General features: G+C 44.0%; 1 protein-coding gene across 1 annotated transcript in view; it reads right to left on the bottom strand.

Moving 5' to 3' along the window:
* Nucleotides 1-11,763: 11,763 nt before the first annotated feature.
* The window catches only part of LOC135519671 (uncharacterized), a 33,516-nt gene continuing 19,640 nt past the window's right edge, over nt 11,764-25,639 (bottom strand). Inside the window, exons 6-10 of the mRNA XM_064944909.1 lie at nt 25,070-25,163; nt 13,956-14,101; nt 13,647-13,785; nt 13,337-13,444; nt 11,764-13,166 (exon numbers count right to left, since the gene is read on the bottom strand). Coding sequence (XP_064800981.1) covers nt 12,297-13,166; nt 13,337-13,444; nt 13,647-13,785; nt 13,956-14,101; nt 25,070-25,163 — 1,357 coding nt within the window. The 3' untranslated portion in view covers nt 11,764-12,296. The remainder of the gene's footprint in view (nt 13,167-13,336; nt 13,445-13,646; nt 13,786-13,955; nt 14,102-25,069; nt 25,164-25,639) is intronic.

Raw genomic sequence — 25,639 nt, 5'->3', positions numbered from 1 at the left:
AGACTTATTCTATTCGTTAATCCCGTCTCCCAAATAATATAAATATTCCCTCTCCATAAACATGTCAGACTTTTACAATGAAGGATGTAAGGGGTGTGGCCCCACCCTCTGGAGAAGCAGTCATATCAACTATTTCACAAACACTCCATAACCTTCTTATGACTTGTTAAACATCACATCCTAAAACTTCACTACCCTCCCTCCTTTCGTCGTCACCTCGTTCTGCTCTAACTGAACAGCGTTGCATATATCCAGATTATATACCCTGTCCTGCCACTTTCCAAAACAGTAGCCACACTTTTCTTTTGTTCTCCTAAAATATAACCAAATACCTAGATGGTCATGGGTACTGAAACAAAGGGCGGCTCAGAATCTCTCTGTTCAAGCCAATCCTTAGCTTCTGCCACTTGTCAATACTTATCCACCACTGCTCACTGATAGAACATAGCCTAATGTAGAAGGGGGGTGCCATTGGAGCAAGGGGTTGGTTTGAGACTCTCACCATCAGTTCCCACCCCGAGACAACTCTTTTAGATCTGAAAGGATTATATGGATATGTACACGATATGGTCATAGCTCCAGGAAGGTGGTGTTTCCCATCTTGTTAGCTATCCATTCATAGGGAAAAGGTCTGCTTCTGGTCAGGGGTCTGTAATGACTGAATGGGTGCACAGTGGATTGAATGCACGCACACACACACACACACACAATGTGGCTCGATCAACAAAAAACTGCTAAAAATTGAAATAGATGAATGTATGGCATGAATATATAATGTTCCTTCATCCTGCTCCAAGATGATGAATGACCTTTCACCAATCGTCTTGACCTCAGGATTTGACATCAATGAGACGCTAGAGTAAAATGATCAATGATTAATCAAGATCGATCAAGATCAATGAGCATCTAGTAAAACGAGCAGGACCAAACAAAGGTGCAATAGGCAAAAAGTCATGTAAAACAATCTGAAACTAACAGTAATATCCCACCCCTTTTCTGTTGGCAAATGTACAGTCACTGGATAACAAACTGGATGAGCTCATTTTGAGTTTATCAACGGGACCTGAAAAACGGTAATATCCTATATTTCTCAGAGTCGTGGCTGAATAAGGACATGGACAATATACATCGCTGGTTTTTCATCGTCAAGACCAGACAGCAGACCCGGTTAAGATGACGGGAGGATGGATAGTGTCTCTGTTAACATAAGAGGTTGTGAACCAGCTGTTGTTATGGAAGTCTCAAGTTTTTGCTCGCCTGAGTTAGAATACCTCATGAAACGCTGCAGACCATACTTTTTACCAAGAGACCCAAATGAAAAAATACTACATTTTGTTATAGAAGACCACAATACTTACTATCGAATTCTATAAAACTGTAGTATACTGTAAAATACTATACTACACACTGTAGTATCCCTCATTCATGTGAAGTACTTACTATAGAATGCTGTAGTGTACTGTAGAATACTATAGTAAATACTACAGTACTTACTACAAAATCACTGTAGTCAATTAGCAATGTCTGCAAAAACACTACAGTCTGCAAAAACACTACACTAACTTTTTTAACTACAGTATTTCATTTGCATATATACTGCCAATTCTCCTGCCCCATATAACAATTTGCTCCACCCATAAGTGAGAAACCAACATGCCAAGTATAGATCATATATTGTGTTCCTACCGTTTATAGAAAAGAGCAGACATGCTAAACAATCTATTCAGACCCCAGTCCTACCTATCTAGATTATAGAAAAAGTTATCTTTTACTAAACTCAGCAAAAAAAGTAACGTCCCATTTTCGGGACACTGTCTTTCAAAGATAATTCGTAAAAATCCTAATAACTTCACATGAACCGCAAACAATTAATGAACATGCACCTGTGGAACAGTCATTAAGACACTAACAGCTTACAGACGGTAGGCAAATAAGATCACAGTTATGAAAACTTAGGACACTAAAGAGGCCTTTCTACTGACTCAGAAATCAAAAGAAATATGCCCACGGTCCCTGCTCATCTGCATGAACGTGCCTTAGGCATGCTGCAAGGAGGCATCAGGACTGCAGATTTGGCCAGGGCAATACATTGCAATGTCCGTACTGTGAGACACGCTACAGGGAGACAGGACGGACAGCTGATCGTCCTCTCAGTGGCAGACCACGTGTAACAACACCTGCACAGGATCAGTACATCCGAACATAACACCTGGGGGACAGGTACAGGTTGGCAACAACAACTGCCCGAGTTACACCAGGAACGCCCTCCATCAGTGCTCAGACTTTCCGCAATAGGCTGAGAGAGGCTGGACTGAGGGCTTGTAGGCCTGTTGTAAGGCAGGTCCTCACCAGACATCACGGGCAACAACGTCGCTTATGGGCACAAACCTACCGTCGCTGGACCAGACAGGAATGGCAAAAAAGTGCTCTCACTGACGTGTCACGGTTTTGTCTCACAAGGGGTGATGGTCGGATTTGCGTTTATCATCGAAGGAATGAGCGTTACACCAAAGCCTGTACTCGGGATCAATTTGGAGGTGGAGGGTCTGTCATGGTCTGGGGCGGTGTGTCACAGCATCATCGGACTGAGCTTGTTGTCATTGCAGGAAATCTCAACGCTGTGCGTTACAGGGAAAGACATCCTCCTCCCTCATGTGGTACCCTTCCTGCAGGCTCATCCTGACCCTCCAGCATGACAATGCATGACAATGCATGACAATGAATGTCAGTGTTCTGCCATGGCCAGTGAAGAGCCCGGATCTCAATCCCATTGAGCACTTCTGGGACCTGTTGGATCGGAGGGTGAGGGCTAGGGCCATTCCCCCCAGAAATGTCCGGGACCTGGCAGGTGCCTTGGTGGAGGAGTGGGGTATCATCTCACAGCAAGAACTGGCAAATCTGGTGAAGTCCATGAGGAGGAGATGCACTTCAGTACTTAATGCAGCTGGTGGCCACACCAGGTACTGACTAACTTTTGATTTTGACCCCCCCTTTGTTCAGGGACACATTATTCCATTTCTGTTAGTCACATGTCTGTGGAACTTGTTCAGTGTATGTCTCAGTTGTTGAATCGTATGTTCTTACAAATATTTACACATGTTAAGTTTGCTGAAAATAAACGCAGTTGACACTGAGAGGACTTTTCTTTTTTTGCTGAGTTTATTGCCTTGACTTTTTCCACATTTTGTTACGTCACAGCCTTATTCTAAAATAGATTTTTTTAAATTCTCCCTCAGCAATGTACACACAATACCCCATAATGAAAAAGCAAAAACACTTTTTTGACATTTTTACAAAGGCATTAAATATTAAAACAGACATTATTTACAGAAGAATTCAGACCCTTTGCTATGCGACTCGATATTGAGCTCAGGTGCATCCTGTTTCCAGTGATCATCCTTGAGATGTTTCCACAACTTGATTGGAGTCCACATGTGGTAAATTAAATTGATTAGACATGATTTGGAAAGGCACTCGCCTGTCTATGTAAGGTCCCACAGTTGACAGTGCATGTCAGAGCAAAAAACAAGTCATGAGGTTGAAGAATTTGTCCATAGAGCTCAGAGACTGTGTCGAGGCACAGATTGTGTCGAGGCACAGATCTGGGGAAGCGTACCAAAAAACGTCTGCAGCATTGATGGTCCCCAAGAACACAGTGGCATCCATCATTCTTAAATGGAAGAAGTTTGGAACCACCAAGAAAGACTCTTCCTAGAGCTGGCCGCCCAGCCAAACTGAGAAATCGGGGGAGAAGGGCCTTGGTCAGGGCAGTGACCAAGAACCCGATATTCACTCTGACACAGCTCTGGAGTTCCTCTGTGGAGATGAGACAACCTTTCAGAAGGACAACAAACTTTGCAGTCACGCCACCAATTAGGCCTTTATGGTAGAGTGGCCAGATGGAAGCCACTCCTCAGTAAAAGGCACATGACAGCCCGCTTGGAGTTTGCCAAAAGGCACCCAAAGACACTCAGACTATGAGAACACGATTCTCTAGTCTTATGAAACCAATACTGAACTCTTTGGCCTGAATGCTGTGGTGGAATTATTATAATCATAAGGAGAGACTTTTATATTTCTTCAAAACAATCTAACTTTATTATTTAATTACTGCAGTAATGGAGCTGGTCGGTAATCACCCCTGGAGGTGATCACTGAGAACTAAATAAGTGGATTTGAGCCACAGCATTTTATAGCTAAGTCTGTCCTCCTGGATGTTCATGACAAACAACAGATGTATGGAATGGGTCACAAGGTAAAATTTTGTATGAAAGATACTTATAATTCACAGCAGAGAGTATCTCATTGTGTAGAGACCAAGGTCTAGCCCTGGAGTCATCTCTCCCTGGTACCTTATAAAACAGAAACATTAACTCATGCTCTGGAATGCGGTATCTCCATAGGCACTGTAAATCTCCTGTCTGTGTTATCTCCCAGAGGCCCACTTTCAGTTCACACAGACACAATAGAGTTATAAGAACCCTCTACTCTGTTGCATAAAACAACCATTTGATGCAATAAAGGTATTATAACATAATCTTGCAATTTTGCTCTCACAATGCCAAGCCTCACATCTGGAAAAAACGTGGCACTATCCCTACGGGGAAGCATGGTGGTGGCAGCATCATGCTGTGGGGATGTTTTTCAGCAGCAGGGACTGGGAGAATAGTCAGAGTCGAGGAAAAAATGAACGGAGCTAAGTACAGAGAGATCCTTGATGAAAACCTTCTCCAGAGCACTCAGAACCTCAGACTGGGGCAAGGGTTCACCTTCCAACAGGACAGCGACCCTAAGCACACAGCCAAGACATCGCAGGAGTGGCTTCAGGACATGTCTCTGAATGTCCATGAGTGGCCCAGCCAGAGCCTGGATTTGAACACGACCGAACGTCTCTGGAGAGACCTGAAAATAGCTGTGCAGCAATGCTCTCCATCCAACCTGACAGAGCTTGAGAGGATCTACAGAATGGGAGAAACTCCCCAAATACAGGTGTGCCAAGTTTGTAGCATCATACCCAAGAGGGCTGTAAATCGCTGCCAAAGGTACTGAGTACTGAGTAAACGATCTGAATACTTATGTAAATGTGATATTTCAGGTTTTCTTTCTCATAAATGTGCAAACATTTCTAAAAACCTGTTTTTGCTTTCTCATTATGGGGTATTCTGTGTAGATTGATGAGGGAAAACAACTATTTAATCAACTTTAGTGTAAGGCTGTAACGTAACAAAATGTGGAAAAAGTCAAGGGGTCTGAATACTTTCCGAAGGCACTGCATGTCAAAGATAATAAAACAAAAACAGTACAGTAAATATTACAATGTCTGAAAAACAGTCCAGTATATACTACAGTATACTACAATCCGCAAAAATACCACATTCATTATGCTAGTATATACTACAGTTTGCTTTTATTATAGTATTGAAGATTTAAAAAAAAATAATGGTAAAATACTGTACAATCCAGGTGTGCAAACCTCGTGAAGCCCTCCTCCTAATGACACAGCTGTAATCGCCTCCAATGGTGCTTCTACAGAGGGGTGTGAATCATTATGTAATTGAGATATTTCTGTTTTTAATTTTTAATCAATTTGCTAACATTTCTAAAAACATGTTTCTCATTCCATAATCATGGGCATTAATATGGAGCTGGTCCCCCCTTTGCTGCTTTAGCATCCTCCACTCATCTGGGAATGCTTTCCACTAGATGTTGGAACATTGCTGCGGGGACTTGCTTCCATTCAGCCACAAGAGCATTAGTGAGGTTGGGCACTGATGTTGGGCAATTCGGCCTGGCTGGCAGTCTGCGTTCAATTCATCCCCAAGGTGTTCAATGGGGTTGAGGTCAGGGCTCTGTGCAGGCCAGTCAAGTTCTTCCAAACTGATCTCGACAAACCATTTCTGTATGAAACTCGCTTTGTGTACGTGGGCATTGTCATGCTGAAACAGGAATATGCCTTTACCAAACTGTTGCCATAAAGTTGGAAGCACAGAATCGTCTAGAATGTAATTTTATGCTGAAGTGTAAAGAATTCCCTTCACTTAAACTAAGGAGTGTAGCCCGAACCATGAAAAACAGCCTCAGCCCATTATTCCTCCTCCACCAAACTGTACATTTGTCAATATGCATTGGGGCAGGTAACATTTTCTGGTATCCATCAAACCCAGATTTGTGCTAAGCTATAGGACTATTTCGCTAGCACAGACTGGAATAAGTTCCGGGATTCATACGATAACATTGAGGAGTACACCACATCAGTCACCAGGTTCATTAATAAGTGTGTCGATGACATCATTCCTGCAGTGACCGTACACAACATGTTATGTTGGGACCAGTGCTTCTCTCATTGTTTTCACTCTTCAACATAACCTCATATCAATGCCTACAGTAGTGAGTGGTGGGGGTGGCTCCTGCTGCTGGACTAGAGGCCATCACATATAAACACATTAGTAGTGCGTGGGTCAGCTGTTTGTTCACCTGCACTTGCCAACAATTGCCAATAACCCATTCGCAACTACATATGATAAAGTGAAAATCTGAGGCCCGCACCAGACGCTGACCTGCTAATATGTAGCCTAGTGCTTAGAGCATTGGACTAGTAACCGGAAGGTTGCAAGTTCAAATCCCCGAGCTGACAAGGTACAAAATCTGTCGTTCTGCCCCTGAACAGGCAGTTAACCCACTGTTCCTAGGCCGTCATTGAAAATAAGAATTTGTTCTTAACTGACTTTCCTAGTAAAATAAAGGTAAAATAAATTTAAAAAATATAGAAAATGCGCTGTAGGCTACAGTCAGAGACAGCCAAAGACGTTTTTGACAGGGGGCGTAGGATTATTTTTGCCTGATTTAGATATGTTTCTGCTAATAATTTCTTACATTTTGTTAGGCTATTTGTTTGTCAACTTGTCTATAATTCTATAATTAGATACATGCATCTTCTGTTCTGTCATTATGTCTTGCCCTAGAAGACTAAATAAAACGTTGGCAACAAAATAATGTCATAAATCGAAAGAATGAATTGTTCGCAGTACATCCAACCAGCCTCACAACCGCAGATAAACCGCACAGGACCTCCACATTCGGCTTCTTGACCTGTGGGATCGTCTGAGGGCGGCGGGGTGCCGAGGAGTATTTATGTCTGCAAGGGTGGGCCTATGCCCTCTCAGATCCACCCATGGTTGCACCCCTGCCCAGTCATGTGAAATCAATAGATTAGTGCCTAATGAATTTATTTAAATTGACTGATTTCCTTATATCAACTGTAAAACCTGAATTTGTTGCATGTTGCATTTATATTTTTGTTTAGTATAGTTGACATCAGTAAAGTCCTCTGTCATCTCTGACCCAACACACCTCCAGGCTGTGTAAGGGCGAAATTCTCTGACAACAGCTCTGGCGGTCATTCCTGCAGTCAGCATGCCAATTGCACACTCCCTCAATCCTCAATGCCTGTGGCATTGTGTTGTGTGACAAAACGGCACATTTCAGAGTGGCATTTTCATGTGGTCAGATGAAGCAGATGTTAAATTACAGGATTGTTTTGCTAGCACAGACTGGAATATATTCCAGGATTCAACCAATAACATTGAGGAGTTTACCACATCAGTCACCAGCTTGATTAATAAGTGCATTGACGACATCATCCCCACAGTGACAGCATGTACATATCCCAACCAGAAGCCATGGATTGCAGGTGTTAGGTTCTTATTTTTCAGAGTAAATAACTCACGGACGGTAGAGAAGCTTTAACCAAGTTTAATTCTTCCCAAAGGTTCTGTACAACTGTAATTCAGACAACCCAACATTTCTCCCAATCAGATATACAGTTAAAGTCAGAAGATTACATACACTTAGGTTGGAGTCATTAAAACTCGTTTTTCAACCACTCCACAAATTTCTTGTTAACAAACTATAGTCTGGTTTTTACCCCCTTCAAATGATTTACACAGTAATTATGACAACTTCCGGAGGACGTTCTCCAACCTATCAGAGCTCTTGCAGCATAAACTGACATGTCCACCCAAGGATCAGAGAATGAATATGGTACTGAAAACATAAGCTACAGCTAGCTAGCACTGCAGTGCATAAAATGTGGTGAGTAGTTGACTCAGAGACAATAGGTGAAAAGTTAACAAAATTATTTGAATGAAGGAAAAGCAAGCGAGGGAGAGAGAGAGCTATATTTCGTAGTATATTTTTTTCTCACTTTCACTCTCTTAGCTAGTGAATACAGCTAGCTAGTTTAGCCTACTCAAACACTAGTGTTTGAGAGGAATGCTATGTTAGCTAGCTGGCTATGGCTAAACTGTGTGCACCTACTGTCACGTTCTGACCATAGTTATTTTGTGTTTTCTTTGTTTTAGTGTTGGTCAGGACGTGATCTGAGTGGGCATTCTATGTTGTATGTCTTGTTTGTCTATTTCTATGTTTGGCCTGATCTGGTTCTCAATCAGAGGCTGGTGTTAGTCATTGTCTCTGACTGGGAACCATATTTAGGTAGCCTGTTTTGTGTTGGGTTTTGTGGGTGATTGTTTCTGTGTCTATGTTAGTTGCTGGTGTCAGCATAGTTCTCATTATAGCTACACGGTACTGTTTCGGCTTTGTTCACGTTTATTGTTTTTGTATTTTAGTGTTCAGTTTATGTCTTTCAAATAAACAATATGGACACTTACCACGCTGCACATTGGTCCTCCGATCCTTCTCGCTACTCCTCCTCAGAAGAGGAGGACGAAAACCCTTACAGAATCACCCACCAACCAAGGACCAAGCGGCGCAGTAAACAGCAGCAGCAACAGCGGCCAAAGACACAAGACTCCTGGACATGGGAGGAAATCCTCGACGGGAGAGGACCCTGGGCAAAGCCAGGGGAGTGTCGCCGCCCCAAGGTGCAGCAGGAGAAGCAGCAGCAGCAACAGCAGCAGCGGCGGCAGCAGCAGGTAAGGCAACAGCAGCAGAAGAAGCAGCAGCAGAAGAGGCAGCAGCAACAGCAGCAGAAGAAGCAGCAGTAGCAACAGCAGCGGCAGCAGCAGCAGGAGGAGCTGCAATGGCAGCAGAAGATATAGCAGCAGCAGTTGCAGCAGAAATGTCAGGATTCCTGGACATGGAATGATGTTTTGGATGGCAATGGTTGCGACACATGGGAGGAGATCCTGGCTGGTAGGGATCGCCTACCATGGGAACAGGTGGGGGCATTGAGGAGAGCAGAGGCAGCCAGAGAGAGGAGCCAACGATACGAGGGAACGCGACTGGCAAGGAAGCCTGAGAGGCAGCCCCAAAAATGTATTGGGGGGGCACTTGGAGCGGTCGGCGAAGCTGAGGGGTGAGTCTGAGAGGGTCGAGGAGTTATTGGACAGATTGGAGGAGAGTGAACGGATGGGAGATGATGAGACATTCAAGGAGTTGTTGATGTAATTGGAGGAGAGTGAAGAGAGAGAGCTGTTGGTTTGGCGTAGTATGCACGGCATTCGCCCTGAGGAGCGTGTTAGCTGTCCGATGCCACCTGTGTCAGTTCCTCGTACTCAGCCTGAAACTTGTGTTAGAGTTCCTGAAGATTTGATGCTATACACAAACCAGGTCTCCAGTACACCTTCACAACCCAGTGTGTCCTGTTCCTGCTCCTCGCACTCACCCTGAGGTGCGTGTCCCCAGCCCGGTACCACCAGTGCCGGCACCCCGCACCAGGCTGTCTCTCCGTCCTTTGGCTACAGGTGCTCCCGCCTGTCCAGCGCTGCTAGAGCCTTCCTACTCTCCAGAGCTGCCGGAGTCTCCCGCCAGTCCAGAGGCGCCAGAGCCTCCGCCCCTCAGTCCAGAGGCGCCAGAGCCTCCGCCCCTCAGTCCAGAGGCGCCAGAGCCTCCGCCCCTCAGTCCAGAGGCGTCAGAGCCTCTCAGTCCAGAGGCGCCAGAGCCCCTCAGTCCATAGGCGCCAGAGCCCCTCAGTCCATAGGCGCCAGAGCCCCTCAGTCCATAGGCGCCAGAGGCCCCCAGTCCAGAGGCGCCAGAGCCCCTCAGTCCAGAGGCGCCAGAGCCCCTCAGTCCAGAGGCGCCAGAGCCTCCCGCCTGTCCAGAGCTGCTAGAGTCTCCCGCCTGTCCAGAGCTGTTAGTCTCCCGCCTGTCCAGAGCTGCTAGAGTCTCCCACCTGTCCAGAGTTGCTTGAGTCTCCCGCCTGTCCAGAGCTGCTAGAGTCTCCCGCCTGTCCAAAGCCGCTAGAGTCTCCCGCCTGTCCAGAGCCACTAGAGTCTCCCGCCTGTTCAGAGCCACTAGAGTCTTCCACCTGTCCAGAGCCGCCAGTCTGCAAGGAGCCGCCAGACCCGCCAGTCAGCCAGGAGCGGCCAGTCAGCCAGGAGCCGCCAGAGCCGCCAGTCAGCCAGGATCCGCCAGAGCCGCCATTCAGCCAGGATCCGCCAGAGCCGTCAGTCAGCCAGAAGCTGCCAGAGCCGTCAACCAGCCTGAGCTACCCCTCGGTCCTGGGCTACCCCTCGGTCCTGAGCTGCCCCTCAGTCCTGAGCTACCCCTCAGTCCGGAGCTGCCCCTCAGTCCGGAGCTGCCCCTCAGTCCGGAGCTGCCCCTCAGTCCGGAGGAGTTTGTTTAGTCCAGTAGGGCCCTTTAGTAGGGTTGCCAATCCTAGGTCGGCGGCGAGGGTTGCCGTTCCTAGGAGGAGACTAAAGCGGACAAAGACTATGGTGGAGTGGGGTCCACATCAGAGCCGCCACCGCGGACAGATACCCACCCAGACCCTCCCCTATAGGTTAAGGTTTTGTGGCCGGAGACCGCAGCTTGGGGGGGGTACTGTCACGTAGTCATTGTCTCTGATTGAGAACCATATTTACGTAGCCTGTTTTGTGTTGGGTTTTGTGGGTGATTGTTTCCGTGTCTATGTTAGTTGCTGGTGTCAGCACAGTTCTCATTATAGCTACACGGTACTGTTTTGGTTTTGTTCACGTTTATTGTTTTTGTATTTTAGTGTTCAGTTTGTCTTTCAAATAAACAATATGAACACTTACCACGCTGCACATTGGTCCTCCGATCCTTCTCGCTACACCTCCTCAGAAGAGAAGGACGAAAACCCTTACACCTACATTGTAAACTTTTTTCGTAGGCTAGGTTGTAGCAACCTCATGATGGCTATAGGGAATTTTTCAGTATCATGTAGTAGCCTAAACCTATCGATGTTACATTGAGCTGGGTGAATGGAATATGAATGACAGTCATTCAATATGCTGTAATAGAAATAAAAATGTCTTCCCTGATCTAAAACGGCACGAACGCCACTGATATGCACCATGTACCTTTTAAAAGTTCATGCAGCGGCTTTTCAAATCATGATACTGTATTATCATGTCTGTATGTGTGCTCTTTAGTTTGCTTCAGTTTATGTGTAACTAGACTTTCACTTCATTGTGATGTGGATATACTTTCCAGGTCGACTGCTCCAGAAGATAGAGCTCTCCGCAGTGCACTGAAAATGTAACAAGGTCAAGGACAAAGTGATACTGGATTTCTGATTTTGTTTCTCCTCTCTCAATGAAGCCTGCACAGTCCAGATTGGCCTTAATATGATGATTAATACAAAAAAAATGATTACTCAAACACCTGTGTTGAAGTTCCTTCTGATGGGATGAAGTGGATGAACTGTGAGTGGGATACCCTGTCTGTAGCTGAACACAGCTCTGGTTGACAAAGTCTCGAAGAGAGGCCATTTTGTACACTTTGTTGTTGTAAAGAGGATATAACACAGCATCTATTTGTGAAAAATGACTAAGTCCTAAGTGTAAGCTAAATGTAAGATCTTCTTGTCTTAGATGATACAAGACAAATGCTTTTTATTATGTTCACAGTCAAATGTATATCAAGCTAAAGATACAACTGATTTGCAAGAGGGATGAGATTTCAAAAACGTTCACAGATAGTTATTGTAGCAATACTGTAAAGTGATATAGTCCTTCAAACATCATTCGTGAATCCTTACTCAACCTTAGGTTTCCTTCTTAACAGTGCAATACAACTTTTATTGTTGTTGAGATATATATATATATATATATATATATATATATATATATTCATACAGTATATACATTTAGTCTACCGTAGTAAGAAAATGTGTAAATGTATGATTACATAGTGTCGTTTCACTGGACATTAGAATTATTCCATTAGCTTATCCCTTTCCCAAATACAGTCTTTCACCTTTTTCAAAAACATGTCAGACTTTTACATTGAAGGACGGAAGGGGAGTGGCCCATGCTCTGGAGAAGCACAGTCAAATCAACTCCCAACTATTTCACAACCTCTCAATAACCTTCTTACGTCTTGTTGTTAAACATCACATCCTCAAACTTGACTATCCTCCCTCCTTCAGTCACCACCTCCTTTTGCTCCCAAGTCTCCACTTCCCCATTCCTTTGCTCATAGCGGCGGATTCGCACCATTCCCGTTGTGGGGAGTGGGCATGGGAGATCCCTCGATGCCTCTTTGTAGAGAAGCTGTTTCATGACATCTTGACTGGGTTGAGTTATGCCTGATGGAACCAGAGCATTACCCTGGTCTACCTTTGAAAGGGGAGATGGTGAGTTCTTGACCTCAGTCTTTGGCAAGGCTGCCCGCTCCCATCTCGATGGAGAAGGCGCTTGCACAGGAGATGGCACTACTGTCTTGACCTCAGGCATTGGTAAAGCACTGCGCTCAAATCTCGATGGAGATGGTGAACGCTGTACAGGAGCTTGAGGACGTGGCAATGCATTTTTTACCTGAGTGTGAGGAAAGGGTGTCAGAAGATGTCCTCTTTTCTGCCTCCCGGTGTTGCCGCCACCGCCATCCACCCCTGCCCTTTGTATCTCCGGCATGATTCCAGCCATGGTGGCTCGCATTGTGGGGTCTCTCTGCACCATCCTACAGACAGCGTTACAGTACTGCTGGCCTTGGAGACTGAGGGTCTCCTGGATCTTAGTTGGACAGACGCTGGGGGTGTGCAGCCTGACTCTGGCACAGAGTTCGGCAATGATTTTACCCATAGCCCACACGTCCGAGCGCTGATCTCGCTGGCCCTGCCTCTGCAGGACCTCAGGGGGAGAGTAGGCCTCGTTGCCCATATCCACAGCAGAATTTAGGCCATTGCGGAAGAATTTGGCCAGTCCCATATCAATGATCACAGCTCTGTGAGTGTCATGTTCTACCTGGAAGAGATCATTTGAGAGGGGTTGAGAAATATTGTTTTATTTCTAGTCTATTCATTGACAGTGATAATGTGATAGTGATAAACAACAGATGAACAACTACTTCTAAGGTCTTGCATAATTAATGAAGAACATCAGAATAACAAAAACAACTTTATTGCCTTTCTCACCATGATGTTGTCAGGCTTGAGGTCCTGATGGACAATATCTTTGCTGTGTAGATAGAGTAGTCCTTCACACATGCCTGTGATGATGGTGGCCTTTATAGATGGAGTCAACTGTGGGGGAAGAAAGGCTTTGATTATCAACTGATGAGCTAACTTGCACATATAAATGTTTTAATAATGTTGGGAAGGCCCCCCTGAAAATCCTGTAGGCCTAGATACTTCTTTATCAGATATTTCAGATATTTGCTATGTGAACTTTCATCAACACCGTCGTATGCATGTTTGGTGGGAGCAGTGGGATCCATAAGCCTACCTGGATTTGAGATTTTTGTGATTTGAAGATGGTTGTCTCCAGTTCTTCTCCAAAGATGAACTCCATGGGGATGATCCACTTAGAGTCCTTGAGTGTTGGATTACCCAGAAGCTTCACTATGTTAGGATGAATCGCCTTACTGGAGTCCCAGTTCACAGAGAGAGTGTGAAATACAATGGGGAGAAATGGTTATGAGGGCACAACTAAGCACTTCTGTAGTGACCATCATCAGCACCCTCATCAACACCATCTCTGATATCATCACCATTTAACAACATACCATGATAGCACATTGTCTGTCACACTCACTTGTATACTTGACACTCTCTCTCCAGGTCTCTCCTATTGATTAAGTGGTGTGGCACCTTCTTGATTGCAGCCCAGGTGTCATTGTACTTCTCCCTGTAGATCTTCCCAAAGCAGCCAGCAGCAAGAGTGCTGGTGGAATACGCCATCTAGGGGGTTTGGTTGGGAGTGGGCAGTGGGGTCAAGGTCCAATAGAAATGACTAAAGCAGTGGTTCTCAATCCTGGTCCTGGGGACCCAAAGGAGTGCACATTTTGGTTTTTGCCCTAGCACTACACACCTGATTCTAATCATCAAAGCCATTTGATGAGTTAATAATTTGATTCAGCTGTGTAGTGATAGGGAAAAAACTAAAATGTGCACTCCTTTGGGTCCCCAGGACCAGGATTGAGAACCAGTGGACTAAAGCATTCCCCTCTGCATAACATTTGTTATAGTACTATTGTTACGGTAAGTACCAGTATGTACACCCTACAGTTACTTCTCTCAAAGTTACCAAGAGATAATTCCAAACAGAAGACGATAATGAAGTGGGTGAGAAGGGTGTGTCTGTTGACTACAAACTAAAGAAAACAGTGCTGCAACTGTAGAACAAAGGAATTCTACTGACAGTTTCTCACATAGTAAGGCGGAAATTCTGTTGAAAATCTAAACTGGTATTCTAATCCATTCCAACCATATCTAACTGAGGCATTCCCAATGAAGTGGGTGAGAAGGGTGTGTCTGTTGACTACAAACTAAAGAAAACAGTGCTGCAACTGTAGAACAAAGGAATTCTACTGATAGTTTCTCACATAGTAAGGCGGAAATTCTGTTGAAAATCTAAACTGGTATTCTAATCCATTCCAACCATATCTAACTGAGGCATTCCCAATGAAGTGGGTGAGAAGGGTGTGTCTGTTGACTACAAACTAAAGAAAACAGTGCTGCAACTGTAGAACAAAGGAATTCTACTGATAGTTTCTCACATAGTAAGGCGGAAATTCTGTTGAAAATCTAAACTGGTATTCTAATCCATTCCAACCATATCTAACTGAGGCATTCCCAAATCCCTGATAGCAATGTAGCCTATTTATGCCAGCACAGTCAAAGGTTGTCAAACTCTACACAGAAACATAAAAGTCACATGCTGTGTTATGACATTCATTGTCATATACAGTACCAGTCAAAGGTTTGAACACACCTACTTATTCAAGGGTTTCTTTATTTTTAATATTTTCTACATTGTAGAATAATAGCAAAAACATCAAAACTATGAAATAACACATATGGAATTATGTAGTAACCAAAAAAAGTGTTTTAAAAAATATAAATATATTGCCTTGATGACAACTTTGCACTCTCTTTCCTGACTTGCTAGAGCTGCCTCGGTCAACTGTAAATGCTGATATTGTGAAGTGAAACGTCTAGGAGCAACAATGGCTCAGCCACAAAGTGGTAGGCCACACAAGCTCACAGAAGGGGCCCGCCGAGTGCTGAAGTGGGTAGCACGTAAAAATTGTCTGTCCTCGGTTGCAACACTCACTACCTAGTTCCAAACTTCCTTTGGAAGCAACGTCAGCACAAGAACTGTTCGTCGGAAGCTTCATGAAATGGGTTTCCATGGGCCAAGCAGCCACACAGAAGCCTCGCCACCATTGGATAATAAGCTCTGGGGCTGTTTTTCATGGTTCTAGTCCCCTTAGTTCCAGTGAAGGGAAATCTTAACACTTCCGCATACAATGACATTCTAGACAATTCTGTGCTTCCAACTTTGTTTCAATCGTTTGGGGAAGGCCCTTTCTTGTTTCAGCAAGACAATGCCAAAGCACACAAAGCGAGGTCCATACATAAATTATTTGTCAAGAAGGGTGGGAACTGGCCTGCACAGAGCCTTGACCTCAACCCCATGAAACACCTTTGGATGAATTAGAACGCCGACTGCGAGCCAGGCCTAACTAAAGCTCTTGTGGCTGAATGGAAGTCCCCTCAGAAATGTTCCAACATCTAGTGGAAAGCCTTTCCAGAAGATAGGAGGCTGTTACAGCAGCAAAAGGGGGACCAACTCCATGATAATGCCTATGATTTTGGAATGAGACGTTCGACAAGCAGGTGTCCACATACTTTTGGTCATGTAGTGTATATATACACAGTGCCTTCAGGGCCTACACACAATACCCCATAATGACTAAATGTTTTTAGAAGTGCTTTTGATCATGTTGTGTACCTTTCAGTAACCATTTGTGGCCTGCCATCATATATAATGTGGCCCTTACTTCTGTTTCCAACACTGCAATGATTTTAAAAGATTTGATGTTGGGAATGACAACACATTGCAGTAATATATTCAGAGCGTATGCTATTCAAACAAAGATGGAATTGTTAAACTTTGAGCATGTAAGTACGCAGAATATGAAAATGCCATTTCTTCCCATCAATATACAGCTTTCTTGACATTGGCTTCACAGAAATGGCCACATTTGGCAAATTAAGTTGACACCTCTAGAATGGAGCAACAACTTTTGCAATCCTCTTTACATTACATCTATTTCATTCAGTGGAGGCTACTGAGGGGAAGACGGCTCATAATAATGGCTTGAACAAAGTGATTGGAATAGCATCAAATCATGTGTTTGATGTACTTGATACCATTCTCCCATTCCCCTCCAGCCATCACCACAAGCCCGTCCTCCCCAATTAAGGTGCAACCAACCTCCTGGGATTTCATTGGATACTGATATAACACGCAAAATCTCATTTGTTCTATTTACAAAAAGCAAACTTCATGATTGTTATACATGGGAAGTTAATCAAATGCAGTTAATATAATCTTAAAGGCAGTGTAGCACCTATTTCTAAATGCCAGAAACGCAAATATAAAGAGTAATTTAGAGGACCCCCAAAACAACATTCCCAAATTGCAAACTCTAAAATCAATTGTTCTAATATTGTTATGCTGTTCTAAAAGTTGTGTTTGAGGTTTTCTCCAAATCAGCTCCAACTTTGGAAACAATCCCACAACACCCTGTGGTCATTGTCACACGGTGAATAAAACACTCATAAAAAGTGCTATACATTTGTATTTTAAAACAAGAAAACTGTGCCATCTGGTTTGTTTAATGTAAGGAATGTGAAAAGGTGTATACTTTCACTTTTGATACTTAAGTATATTTAAAACAAAATACATTTATACTTTTACTCAAGTAGTATTTCACTGGGTGACTTTCACTTTTACTTGAGTCCTTTTCTATTAAGATATCTTTACTTTTACACAGGTACGATAATCGGGTATTTTTTCCACCACTGGTTTTTCCACATGTTATTGCTGAAATAGGATTTTGATGATATGAAGATAGTAATTGTTTCAATATGTTGTGAATAGTGTACAAAAATCCTCACAGCCATTTTCCATAACTAAGTGAAGTGATGTGGAGTTAAGTGCCACTTGGTGCGCAACAGCTTACCATGTAAAGTAGGCTACAGGCAATATGTTCCTCTACTAGCTTGTGCTCAGGGCATTCCAGCAGTCTTATTGGTTTTTATATGTGAGTTGCATAAATTGTAAAATTGTAAACTAACAAAGAATTTTGTCAAGTTAGAACCCATTGATATTAGTTACATTAATATACAGAATCAACTACATAAATGTCAGATAAGGTCCATTATCTGCTACCTGGACATTAAGGTCAAATCTTATTAAATTATCCTTACCTCTTGTCAGTTTACTTCAGGTATGGCTGCTGTCCTGCTGTGTCAGGTGTAAACATAAAATAACACAGCTGTGTGTCTTTTTACCTCTTGCATGTCCCACCCCTAAAGTAGTCACACCCCTTTCTCTGGATATGACAGAGAATGTAGTCGGTCTGTCATACACAGAAAGTGTGCGAGGCGCATGTGCATACTATTGTTGCATAACATTTGTTAGGGTAAGTAGTGGTAAGAACACACTACAGAGTCAATTCTCTCCAAGTCACAAAGACAAAGAGAGAATTCCAAAGAAAATATGACAATGAAGTGGGTGAGAAGGGTGTGTCTGTTGACTACAAATGAAAGGAAACAGTGTTGCAACTGTAGAACAGAGGAATTCTACAGACAGTTTCTCACATGATAAGGTGGAAATTCTGTAGAAAATGTAGCCTGATATTCTAATCCATTCAAAACCAACCAACCATCTCTAACTGAAGCATTCCCAGATTGCACAGTACACTATTTATGTCAGCACAGTCAAATGTTGTCAAACTCTACACAGGCACAAAAAGAGAAGAGGTATTTGGAGTGGGCTTCGAGGCAGACTCAGGAGACATGGACACCATCCACCGCTTCAGAATATATTACTTGCTAATGTTCAGTCCCTGGACAATAAAGTAGATGAGCTCAGGGTGAGGATCTCCTTCCAGAGAGACATCAAGTACTTGTAACATACTCTGTTTCATGGAATCATAGCTCTCTCCAGATATACTGTCCCGGTCCATACAGCCAGCTGGGTTCTCAGTACATTGCGCAGACAGGAATAAAGAATTCTCAGGAAAGAAGGCAGTGGTGTATGTTTAATAATTAACTACTCACGCCAACCTAGAACACCTCACAATCAAATGTAGACCGTATTACCTCCCAAGAGAATTCTCTTCGGTTATAGTCATAGCCGTGTATATTCCCCCTCAAGCCAATACCACGACGGCCCTCAAGGAACTACATTGGACTTTGTGAAAACTGGAAACCACATATCCTGAGGCCACATTTATTGTAGCTGGGGACTTTAACAAAGCAGATTTGAGGAAAACGCTACCGAAGTTCTAACAACACACTGCTTGTACTATTCGCGCATCAAAAACTCTCTACCATTGTTACTCCCTCTTCCGGGACGGCTACAAGGCCCTCCCCGCCCTCCCTTCAGCAAATCAGATCACGACTCCATCCTGCTCTTCCCTTCCTATAGGCAGAAACGCTTGTCTGACCAATTGGAATCCATGCTTCAAGATTGTTTTGATTACGGGGATTGGGATATGTTTCTGGTTGCCTCTGAGAATAACATTGACGTATACACGGACACGGTAACTGAGTTCATCAGGATGTGTATAGGGGATATTGTTCCCACCTTGAGTATTAAAACCTACTCAATCCAAAAAACGTGGATAGATGGCAGCATTCATGCAAAACTGCATTCGTGCAAAACTTCTACCCCAAAGCCGTAAGACTGCTAAACAAGCCTGCTTAATAGCTAATCACATCGGCCACCCAGACTACCTGCATTGTCCCTTTTTGCACTAACTTTCTTGCACTAACTCTATGCCCACACACAATTACACTGACACCCAAACACACACAATACATATGCCCACAAACACATAACGTGCACACATGCATACTGACGGCACACACACACACTCTTTCACAACGCTGTTGCTACTGTCCATTATCTATCTTGTTGCCTAGTCACTTTACCCCTGTGTGCATAGCTACATCAATTACCTTGTACCCAAATCATATTTCAAATCAAATGTATTTATATAGCCCTTCTTACGTCAGTTGATATATCAATGTGCAGTACAGAAACCCAGCCTAAAAACCCAAACAGCAAGCAATGCAGGTGTAGAAGCATTTGGGCCTACCCGTGCACATCGACTCGGTACTGGTACTAGCTTCTCCAGCTATATCTCACCACTCCACTGTCTTTCAAATCATACAAAAAGGGGCTTATGGTATGGGGAGAGGAAGAGAGGAAACACCAACCACAATGACATCCCGGGGATCAAGAGCGAACCGGTCACCTCTGCTGAGGCGGGGGAGCCTGTAGCTGCTCCTGGACCCAACGTCATTCCCACTGACGACAAAAAAAACCCCCAAAAAACACTCCCTGATGCTTCTCTTAGGTGAGCCGTTATTCTGTGATGATGTGCGCTGAGAGTCGGGAAGCAAGTTCAAGGAGTGAGTGTTTGGCGCCGGAGGAGATGGCCGCCGTTTTACGGTCTCCTAACCAATTGTGCTATTATGTATTTGTTTTCGCGATATTTGTAAATTATTTTCTACATAATGTTTCTGCAACCGTATCTTACAAAAGAAAAGAGCTTCTGGACATCAGGACAGCGATCACTCACCTCGGATTAGACAAAGATTTCTTCAACAACAACAGCAGCAAGCAGGACTCACACAATATTCTCCAAACACCCCATAGGGCAGACATCCCAATTATTCACAAAAAGAAGCGACGCAGAGGACGAAGAGCCGGATCCCTCGTCCGGAGCTGCAGAAGACAACTAGGAAAGCTGCCGTTACCGTCAATATTACTCGCTAATGTGCAAACATTGGACAATAAACTAGAAGAGGTAAGATCACAAATATCCTACCAATGGGACATCAAAAACTGTAATATCCTATGCTTCACGGAATCGTGGCTGAATGACGACATGGATATTCAGCTAGCGGGATACACTCTGCACCGGCAGGATAGAACAGCAGACTCCGGTAAGACGAGGGGGGGCGGTCTGTGCATATTTGTAAACAACAGCTGGTGCACGAAATCGAAGGAAGTCTCTAGATTTAACTCGCCTGAAGTTGAGTATATTGTGATATACTGCAGGCCACACTACTTGCCTAGAGAGTTCTCAGCTATACTTTTCGTGGCTGTTTATTTACCACCACAGACAGATGCTGGCACTAAGACCGCACTCAGTCAGCTGTATAAGGAAATAAGCAAACAGGAAACCACTCACCCAGAGGCGGCCCTCCTAGTGGCCGGAGACTTTAACGCAGTGAATCTTAAATCAGTTCTACCAAATCTCTATCAACATGTTAAATGTGCAACCAGAGGGAAAAAAATGTAGATCCCCAGTACTCCACACACAGAGATGCGTACAAAGCTCTCCCTCGCCCTCCATTTGGTAAATCCGACCACAACTCTATCCTCCTGATTCCTGCTTACAAGCAAAATTAAAGCAGGAAGCACCAGTGACTCGGTCTATAAAAAAATGGTCAGATGAAGCAGATGCTAAACTACAGGACTGCTTTGCTATCACAGACTGGAACATGTTTCGGGATTCTTCCGATGATAGAGGAATACACCACATCAGTCACTGGTTTATCAATAAGTGCATTGAGTTCGTCATCCCCACAGTGACTGTACGTACATACCCCAACCAGAAGCCATGGATTACAGGCAACATTCACACTGAGCTAAAGGGTAGAGCTGCCGCTTTCAAGGTGCGGACTCTAACCCGGAAGCTTACAAGAAATCCCGCTATGCCCTGCGACGAACCATCAAACAGGCAAAGCATCAATACAGGGCTAAGATTGAATCATACTACACCGGCTCCGATGCTCGTCAGATGTGGCAAGGCTTGCAAACTATTACAGACTACAAAGGGAAGCACAGCCGCGAGCTGCCCAGTGACACGGGCCTACCAGACGATCTAAATCACTTCTATGCTTTTTTCGAGGCAAGCAACACTGAGGCATTCATGAGAGCATCAGCTGTTCCGGATGACTGTGTGATCACGCTCTCTGTAGCCGACGTGAGTAAGACCTTTAAACAGGTCAACATACACAAGGCTGCGGGGCCAGACAGATTACCAGGACGTGTGCTCCGGGCATGTGCTGACCAACTGGCAGGTGTCTTTCAACATGTCCCTGATTGAGTCTAATACCGACATGCTTCAAGCTGACCACCATAGTCCCTGTGCCCAAGAACAAAGGCAACCTGCCTAAATGGCTACAGAACCGTAGCACTCACGTCCGTAGCCATGAAGTGCTTTGAAAGGCTGGTAATAGCTCACATCAACACCATTTTCCAAGAAACCCTAGACCCACTCCAATTTGCATACCGCCCAAACAGATCCACAGATGATGCAATCTCTATTGCACTTCACACTGCCCTTTCCCACCTGGACAAAAGGAACACCTATGTGAGAATGCTGTTTGTTGACTACAGCTCAGCGTTCAACACCATTGTACCCTCAAAGTTCATCACCAAGCTAAAGATCCTGGGACTAAACACCTCCCTCTGCAACTGGATCCTGGACTTCCTGACAGGCCGCCCCCAGGTGGTGAGGGTAGGTAGAAACACATCTACCACGCTGATCCTCAACACTGGAGCTCCCCAGGGGTGCGTGCTCAGTCCCCTCCTGTACTCCCCGTTCACCCATGACTGTATGGCCAGGCACGACTCCAACACCATCATTAAGTTTGCTGACGACACAACAGTGGTAGGCCTGATCAACGACAACGACGAGACAGCCTATAGGGAGGAGGTCAGAGACCTGGCCGGGTGGTGCCAGAATTACAACCTATCCCTCAACGTTACCAAGACAAGGAGATGATTGTGGACTACAGGAAAAGGAGCACCGAGCACGTCCCCATTCTCATCGACGGGGCTGTAGTGGAGCAGGTTGAGAGCTTCAAATTCCTTGGTGTCCACATCAACAACACGACAAAGCATGACAAAGCCTATTCGCCCTCAGGAAACTAAAAAGATTTGGCATGGGTCCTCAGATCCTCAAAAGGTTCTACAGCTGCACCATCGAGAGCATCCTGACCGGTTGCATCACTGCCTGGTACGGCAACTGCTCGGCCTCCGACCGCAAGGCACTTCAGAGAGCAGTGCGTACGGCCCAGTACATCACTGGGGCAAAGCTGCCTGCCATCCAGGACCTCTACACCAGGCGGTGTCAGAGGAAGGCCCTAGAAATTGTCAAAGACCCCAGCCATAGACTGTTCTCTCTGCTACTGCATGGCAAGCGGTACCGGAGTGCCAAGTCTAGGACAAAAAGGCTTCTCAACAGTTTTTACCCCCAAGCCATAAGACTCCTGAACAGGTAACCAAATGGTTACCCAAACTATTTACATTGTGTACCCCCTCCCTTTTACGCTGCTGCTACTCTCTGTTTATCTTATATGCATAGTCACTTTAACTATACATTCATGTACATACTACCTAAATTGGCTCGACCAAACAGTGCTCCCGCACATTGGCTAACTGGGCTATCTGCATTGTGTCCCACCACCCGCCAACCCCTCTTTTTACGCTTCTGCTACTCTCTGTTCATCATATGTACATAGTCACTTTAACGATACCTACATATATGCATACCTACCTCCTCAATAAGTCTGACTAACCGGTGTCTGTATATAGCCTTGCTACTCTTTTTTCAAATGTCTTTTTACTGCTGTTTTATTTCTTTACTTACCTACACACACACACACACACACACACACACACACACACACACCTTTTTTTCCTGCACCATTGGTTAGAGCCTGTAAGCAAGCATTTCACTGTAAGGTTTACACCTGTTGTATTCAGCGCACGTGACAAATAAACTTTGATTTGATTTTAATAAATAAACATATATACAAAAACAAGGAACACAAACAACACACAGACGTAACACTGGAACAGAAACAATAACACCTGGGGAAGGAACCTAAGGGAGTGACATATATAGGGAAGGTAATCAGGGAGGTGGTGGAGTACAGGTGAGTCTGATGACACACAGGTGTGCATAACAATGGTGACAGGTGTGACAAAAATATATTTCTGCTACTCTAATTAAGTTGGTAACCAGTTTATAATAGCAATAAGGCACCTCAGGTTTGTGGCATATGGCCAATATACCACGGCTAAGGCTATATCTAGAATAACAACCCTTAGTCGTGGTGGATTGGTCATCTAACACACCCCCTCGGACCTTATTGCTTAAATATACTGTATGTACAGCACCTGGGTGGCTGCTGAAAACCATGTTGCCTTAGAACAAAACAGGTTTTCTATTTGTCCTTTCACTCATACTTTACTTTTAATAAAACTTCAGGTCAAGAGTTATGAATGGAACCGGTTTCTAGTGATAGCAAGATTACGAGATAGAATAGATAAATGAAAAACCTCTTTCGGTCACTGATAATGCAGTAGCATATGGGTTGTTCCACTGACTGCAGGAATGCTGAGGTTTGTGTGTTTTTGTGTGCGCACTACTATCTGATCTAGGAATCTCTTGGATGACCTGCTTCACTATGTAGGCTATGTCTTGACCTTTTCTACTCCATATGAAGCCTGATTATGCATGATACACAGACCCTGTATTAGATGAGTGGAATGTACAGAAAACCACACACAGACCACTGTGACAGGAATTCACATTTGAGTTTCCAGAAGCATGCTGAAGTGTATGCTTGTGTAGTGATTCATAAGACGTATGCTATATGTACCTTTTAACACTTCATGTAGTGGTTTATTATATGGTATTTTAATGTCTGTATTTGTGCTCTTTGGCTTCAGGTGATGTATAGCTTGACTTTCACTCCATTATGATGTGGATCTGCTGTCCAGGGTGACAGCGCCAGAAGATGGGAGCTCACTGACAACATGATATTTCTGATTTCATTTCTCCTCTATCAATCAAGTCTGCACAGTCCAGAGTGGCCTTATACAATGATTAATAAACAAAAAGATTAGTCAAACACCTGTGAAGTTCCTTCTGACTGGATGAACTGTGTGGGATACCCTTTCTGTAGCTGAACACAGCTCTGGTTGGCAGTCTTGCAAAAGGTTATTTTGTACACTGTTGTTGTAAAGAGGATAACAGCATATTGTCATGAAAAATTACTTTTATTCTCAAGAGTAAGAAAAATTTGATACAAACAATTGCTTATTTCTACACTACCAGTCAAAAGTTTGGACAAGTTACTCATTCAAGGGTTTTTCTTTATTTTTATATTTGAGATTCTTCAAAGTAGCCACTGTTTGCCTTGATGACAGCTTTGTACATTTGGTATTATCTCAACAAGCTTCATGAGGTAGTCACTTGGAAAGCATTTAAATTAACCAGTGTGCCTTAAAAGTAAATTTGTGGAATTTCTTTCCTTCTTAATGCATTTGAGCCAATCAGTTCTGTTGTGACAAGATAGGGGTGGTATACAGAAGATAGCCATATTTGGTACAATACCAAGTCCATATTATGGAAAGAACAGCTCAAATAAGCAGAGAAATGACAGTCCATCATTCCTTTAAGACATGAAGGTCAGTCAATACGGAACATTTCAAGAACTTCACGATAGTTTCTTCAAGTGCAGTCAGTCGCAAAAACCATCAAGCTCTATGATGAAACTGGCTCTTATGAGCACTGTCACAGGAAAGGAAGACTCAGTTACCTCTGCTGCAGAGAATAATTTCATTAGATCTCTGGATGTGTAGTTTCCACCGTGAAGCATGGAGGAGGATGTGTGATGTTGTGGGGGTGCTTTGCTTGTGACACGGATTTATTTAGAATTTAAGGCACAATTAACCAGCACGCCTACCACAGCATTCTGCAGCGATACGCCATCCCATCTGGTTTGCGCTTTATGGGTCTATCATTTGTTTTCCCAACAGGACAATGATACAATACACCTCCAGGCTGTGTAATGGCTATTTGACCAAGAAGGAGAGCAATGCTGCATCAGATGACCTGGCCCCCACAAGCACCCAAGCTCAACCCAATTGAGAAGGTTTGGATTGAGTTGGACTGCAGAGTGAAGGAAAAGCAACCAACAAGTGCTCAGCATATATGGGAACTCCTTCAAGACTGTTGGAAAAACATTCCAGGTGAAGCTGGTTGAGAGAATGCCAAGAGTGTGCAAAGCTGTCAAAGGCTAAGGGTGGCTACTTTGAAGAATATTAAATGTAAAATATATTTTGATTTGTCTAACACTTTTTTGGTTACTACATAATTCCATGTGTTA

The sequence above is a fragment of the Oncorhynchus masou genome, chromosome 29, assembly GCF_036934945.1.
Source record: "Oncorhynchus masou masou isolate Uvic2021 chromosome 29, UVic_Omas_1.1, whole genome shotgun sequence".
Lineage (NCBI taxonomy): Eukaryota > Metazoa > Chordata > Actinopteri > Salmoniformes > Salmonidae > Oncorhynchus > Oncorhynchus masou.
This window is presented reverse-complemented; position numbering and strand designations above follow the sequence as displayed.